Below are 6156 nucleotides of genomic sequence, written 5' to 3' on the forward strand. Positions count from 1 at the left end.
CCCTGCCCTCAGTGAGAGTTTTGCCAGAGTTTCACTGGGGATGAAAGTCCCACTCTGTGCAGTGGGTGCTTTGTACTGACAGAACAGAACAAATTTGGGCCCCATTCCTGGCTGGCCCAGCCCACGTGAGCAGCGTTACACACATGAATAGGCCCTTTGAGGGGACTCCTCGGCACAGTCCGTGCAGCATCTGCAGGACTGGAGAGTGACCAAACCCCTCTCACATCCCAAACCTGAGCATTTCCCCCAGAGCTGCAGGTCCTCAGCACATCACAGGGCTGGTGCCAAGAAAAGCCTGATGTCTATTAGGGTAAATTCTTACTGACATCACAGATCCTGCAACCACAGGAGAATCTGGAAACCAAATACATAAATCACACTCTCCGAGGAAGTCCTAGCCACACCGAAGTCAACCAACTGTTTGTTGCCTCTGCCTCTCTGGAACGACACCCTTTTAGTCTAATAGATGAAAATCTTCAAAGCAACCAAATAAGGTGCTAACTCGGGTACAAATTCAAGTTAATTGACTGCTGTGTGTGAAGCAATCCTGACATTTGCTGAAATAACATTCAGCTTTGTTCTAGATATATGCAATTAGGAAAACTGGAAAGGATGCCCACAGCAATTCTGCTCGAACAGGCGCTGACTCCTAAGTTGAAGAAAGCGTCCCTCAGATGGCAAAACATTCAAAGCCACTAATAAAATCATGATTTCAAGCCAAGGATATGATGTGTACATATATTACTTCAGAGAGTCGCTGCTAGATTAACACCCTTTCTTCCCACAGCTGGAAATATTACTGGTGCTTTTGTCAGACGATTAGCCTGCAGTTAGTCTGACAATTAGCACTCTCCTCAAAATCCCCCACTTCAAGACAGGAGGGAATGGGCTGCCCCCGGCAGCTCTGGAAGAGCAAACTCCACTTTGAAGTCACCCTAAAGTCAAACATTTAGCACCTTTCTAAAAATGCTCAGCTTGCGGGGACATCACACTCTCACTTGATGGTGAGGCCATTATTCACTGCTGAGGTCATCAGTTGTTATTATTACTATTATTGTTGTTGGTTGTACTACTACTACTACTACTATTATTATTATTATTATTATTATTATTATTATTTCTTCAGAATAATTATTTGGAAGAAGAAGCCTGGCCCAGAGCCCCACAGTGATGATGGGTCAGGCAGAAGAAACAAAGCTGTGTTGGGTTTGCATGGAATCGCCTGCACCAATTTGCACCTGTGCAATACCTGGCTTTTCTACCCAGGCCTGGATTTTCACTATTAAGATATGAGGAAAAAGAAGGGGAAAAAGACAGACAGAAAATATAGTTGGCACTGTCTCCCTTGAGCCAAATTCTGGACTCACTGGGGAGATTTTCTCTAATTAAGTACTGTTTTCTTGTCAGCTCTGAGACCCCCGGAAATAACACTGTTCAAGTGATATGAGTTGATTTCTTAGACCTGCTAGTGACCAAATATATCAAGTACTGCACAAAATTTCAGTTATCTAGGAGAAAACTGCCTGCAGCCACAGCCATCACATCTCACTCAATAAGTGAATCTTTTCCATGGACACTGAGCAGGGGAGCAAACTGTGCTTCCCAGCCCACAGCAGCATTTCAAACAGCACCTAAGTCCTCCCACCACTGCACCTTGGGACAGGACGCCGGAGAAAAACCAAGACAATCCCTGAAATCAAAATCTAACTCAGCATCTGACTCATCCCATGCTCCAGTCACTAATCCAACAGTTTTCTATATAGAAATGAATGACTCAAAGTGATATCTGGTGCCTCCATGTTAATCTTCTCCCTTAATAAAATGTCTTTATTAGTTTAGCAATCTAAAAATAACTGGTTGCATGACACTGACCAGCCCTAATCAAAACATCTGCCAGCCCATCTAGCTCGAACTACCCTTTAGATCATGTGCCACCACTTCAAAGCCTCCTGCATCAAGTCAGTAATTGTAACATTGCATCTAAATATTTAAGCTAGGGGCTGGTAGTCGCGTGTCCCATTTACAGTCAGCATCTGTCCTCTAATTCCATTACAGTACAAAGCAAAAATGTTTCCCAAAACTCACAAACAGGAAAAGCATCACACAGCTAGAGAGGCAGCAGCAGCTTGAACTCTCGAGCTGTTGAGCAGGGCTTTTGTGCTAAGGTTCTTTTTTTTCCTACCCCCTCAAACTCCCCACATACACACACTAAAATAGGGGTGGTGCCGAAATTGTATTAATGTGAGCCTCAGGCACACAGAAAAAAAGAAAAGAGGAAGGGGAGGGAAAGGGGGAAGGGTTTGGTCCAAGATGAAAGTAAGAAGAAAATAAAGGAGGCAATTTAGTCTGCTGTAGCCTGAATTGCTCTCAGTAGAGCCAAGGGTAGAGGCTTGGGATGAGTAGGGCCCTTTTTGGACGGGTGCGCATGACTGGGGGAGGATCCGCCAGGACAGGGCCCGGGGGCCAATTCCGCTGGCTGGGAACAGAGGCCCCCTTTGAGGCCAGGAGGGGGGGTCCCGGCCCCAGCCCCCTCCCCATCCCGCTCACAGCAGCCTGAGGACCAGCTCTGCCCCATCACTGCGGTGCTGAAAGCCGCTGGGTGCTGCCAGGAAACAACAGCTATCCTATGGAGGGGGAGTTATCGGATTAGTCAGCAAACCATGCTGCTCAGAACTGCCCCCAAAGGTACAAGCAAGTCCCTCTTCCGTAGTGGTTATGCTAAAAATAAGCCCTGATGTGCCACATAAAGGCACAAACCTTTCTGGTGTTCTATATTTATGGCTTGTGCCTTTCAGAAAAAAATTATCACGTGTGTAGAAATGCATATATGCTGTTACAGAACTATCAGCCTCCTGATACACACTCTGACAATCAAGTTTTCTTTAAATATATCCTCAGAATCAGAGTTGAGGGTGACACTGGCAGAAACATTGAAATACAGCACGTACAGGGCTGCACATGTGGCATCTGTAAACGGCGTGAGAGTCACGTGTAAGTGTCCAAGAAGAGAGGATGAAACGGAATCACACCAGCCATACAAAAGTTTACCTACACCCATGTATGTGGTGGGAGAGATCCCAATGATTCACTGTTTCTATCACACATTTTTTAAAAATATCATGTTTCCATTCTCTCTAATCCCACTCTGCTGTAAATACGCCCTAAATCTTGCATTAGCTACATTAAAATGACAACTCTTGTCCTTGTTCTTGGAAAAAATGCCACTCCTTGAGCCACCCAAAGGCCCATGGTGAGGAGGGGATTTCAGGCAGCGCCAGCAAAAGTCCAGCACTAATGTGTGCTCCCGAGCAGAAAAGCCATCGTGAACAGCCTCAGCAGTCACTTTCTGCCCTATCCCACAGCCTTCCCTGGCACTCAAGCTCCAGGATACCTCAAGACCCCGAGAACAGAGCTACAAAAACTCCTCATGTTGCACAAAATCCTGCACTTTTCCCCCCTCTATAACATAGAGCACTCAGCGCTGAGCTGGCACTGAGGGGTTTGATGCCCAGCACATGGACACCCTTTGGACATTCTGTAAACAACCCGAGTGTCAGAAAGGCATCCGAGATGCATTGCCAGCAGGCACCCTCTGCCACAGCAGGCCTTGTAGCCAAGCTGGTGGGTGCTGGCAAATATGATCCTGTGGCATCAAAATCCTTAGGAGTGTTGCCAGTTATTTTAGTAACAGACCAGGATTGTTTTTATAGATGGAGTGAAATCAAAGCTCCTTGGCTGCCAATGGAGTTGAAGCAGAACTTTTTTTTGTTGGTCAGATACAGAAAGCAGTGGTGGGCTTCTTTTATGGTGATTCTTTTCTTGTAATGGTGTCACTGGTGTGCTGTGGCTATAGAATCACACTCCATGCAGGGCACGAGGGTGGCAACAAATGTTTTCTGGAGCAGCAGCGCGCTCGCACTGCAGCATCCCAGCCACTCCAGTAATGAGATTAAGCAACAGCTTGCTAGTCAGGGAGGGGGAGCAGGCGTTGCTGTGGGGAAGAGCACACTCTCCCTCACACTGCCAAGCCTTCCCAGCCACTGTCACAGAACAGATGGGATTACCAAAGCTGCCGTTTCCACAGAACTGTCCGGTCACGTTCACACAGCAAAAACCTGCATGCCTAGGGCAGGAGAGGACTTCACTACCCCGTGTAATCAAGGGGAAAATTGCTACTGATTGAACTCAAAACAAATAAAGTTAGACATTCACATCCACAGAAAGTGAAAGAGAGGGTACGTTGCAGCCTCCTCCTATGACTGGGCTGGGAGGCACGAGCGAGCCACTGTTGGAGAAAGGCATCACCAGCCCCAGTGGCTTTCCAGCAAAAATTTTGGGGTTCCTCTAGGCTGGTGGCAGGCAGCCATGCACCCAGACACTGATTTATAATAAATCAGGAAGCCCACTTTAAAAGGCAGACAGTCAAAGAACAGGAAGACTGTTTCAAAGAGAAACAGAAGGATGGGTTGTATCGATAACAGTATTTTTTCTCTTGCTGTCTCTATTAACCACTCTTTCTCCCATAAAGCAGTGATATTATCAAGGCTTACTTATCTTCTGTTTCTAATCTCTGTCAAGAAATTGAAGAAGGCAGCAAAGCTAGACAACTAGGGCACTGAATTTAGCCATTTTCCCCTTGGTGCACTGCCTCTTGAAAAATCCTCTGTTGAAGGAGATGCTGGAGGGAACTCTGGACCCATCATATGGGAGCAACTAGACTAGACAATCAAACTGTGCCTTCTGTCTTAAAATCTCTAATTTTGTTAGCATCTTCTGCATGTCTGTATTACACACCTCCTTGCAAACACAAACACACAGAAGATGAGGCTTCCCTGAGAGTTTTAATAACAGCTGAAAACTAAGTTTTAGGAGGGTTTATGTGTTTGTTCTAACGAAACAAGGACATGTCCTACTGTCAAAGAACAGATTTCTGTTGTCCTTGCACAACACCAGCATCCCTTGATGCCTAGAAATGCTATAAACATTTTCTCTCTAAAAACAGCTATTTTTTTCCACGTTTGAGAGTCCATAAAACTGTGTGGAGCATCAGCTATTAGGGGCTCATTGAATAATTCATCCCTCATTGCAAGCCCATAATGTCTTTTCTCAGCCTTTTGTGGGGCTGTTTTCTCTTCTTTTCTCCTTGAATTATAAAAAGGTTGCCTTCTTTTGTTCACATCAAGCTGCTGCTAGCTGAAGCTTTGTCTGTGCAAAGCCAAAGTGTGAGTTTCAATGGACTCCCCCCTCTTTGTTTTCCAAGTTCATCTCCAAGTGTAGATTGTGTATAGAAGGCCTTCTTTGTAAAAGCTGGAAAAGTTGTACAAATGTTTGACCAGCTCATTTGGTACTTTTGTCTCGCCTTCTCCAGCGCCTGTGCATGTGCTGGGCAGAGACTTCCACAGGGAGCAGCAGCTGTCCCCCGAGCAGCCCCTCACCTCCGCCTCGTGCAGGTTGCAACCTCCGAGCAGTCCCGGGCCAAACACCAACACATGCTCTTCCCAGCAGTTTTAAGAGCAGAAAAAACAAAACATGTGTCTCCCTGCCCTGTTCAGACTGCAGAGACTTGAGGCTCCGCAGGCTTTTCCTACAACTGCCCCTTCTATGCAGCTGCAGCCTTTTGCTGGGTTTGGGAGAGGAACCCCTGCACGGCTGTGGCGAGGGGCTCTGTGGCTGTGGTGAGGGGCTCTGTGGTGGCCCCAACCCTCCCTGGTTACTGAAAGCCAAACCAGCAGTGCCTCCCATCTTTGTTCCAGCCCCTACGCCATTCCCACACGCAGCAGGGTCGCTCTGCTGGGGAGTGGGACACGATGGGATGTGGCAGCCAGCCTGGCAGGGCTCACTCGCCCCGCACCTCCCGCTGGGCTGGCCCCAGGACAGCCTCTGGGAGACAGCCACCAGCACCTGGCACCGGGGAGATGGGGAGTGATAGCCGCTGGCACTGGCCGCCGCAGGGCTCCACAGAGGGCAGGGGCAAGCGGGACTTTACCTCTTTCGCTGAGGATGCCATCAATGCTGTGCTTGGCCTTCTTGTCGCCTTCCTCCACCTCTTTTCTTTCCAGCTCAGCCTCCTCTTCCTCGCCTTTCCCAAACTTGCTCCTCAGGATGCGGCTGATGGCGCTCACTTCGGGGGGGGGGAGTGCAGAGCTGTGACCGGCT

At 47.8% G+C, this 6156-nt stretch overlaps 1 protein-coding gene across 1 annotated transcript in view; it reads right to left on the reverse strand.

Moving 5' to 3' along the window:
• Window positions 1-6156, reverse strand: part of PAX3 (paired box 3) — a gene marked incomplete at its 5' end in the record, with an annotated part of 73747 nt that overhangs the window by 65092 nt on the left and 2499 nt on the right. Inside the window, one exon of the mRNA XM_031060025.1 lies at window positions 5987-6154. Coding sequence (XP_030915885.1) covers window positions 5987-6154 — 168 coding nt within the window. The remainder of the gene's footprint in view (window positions 1-5986; window positions 6155-6156) is intronic.

Source organism: Geospiza fortis, unplaced genomic scaffold, assembly GCF_000277835.1.
Source record: "Geospiza fortis unplaced genomic scaffold, GeoFor_1.0 scaffold318, whole genome shotgun sequence".
Classification (NCBI taxonomy): domain Eukaryota; kingdom Metazoa; phylum Chordata; class Aves; order Passeriformes; family Thraupidae; genus Geospiza; species Geospiza fortis.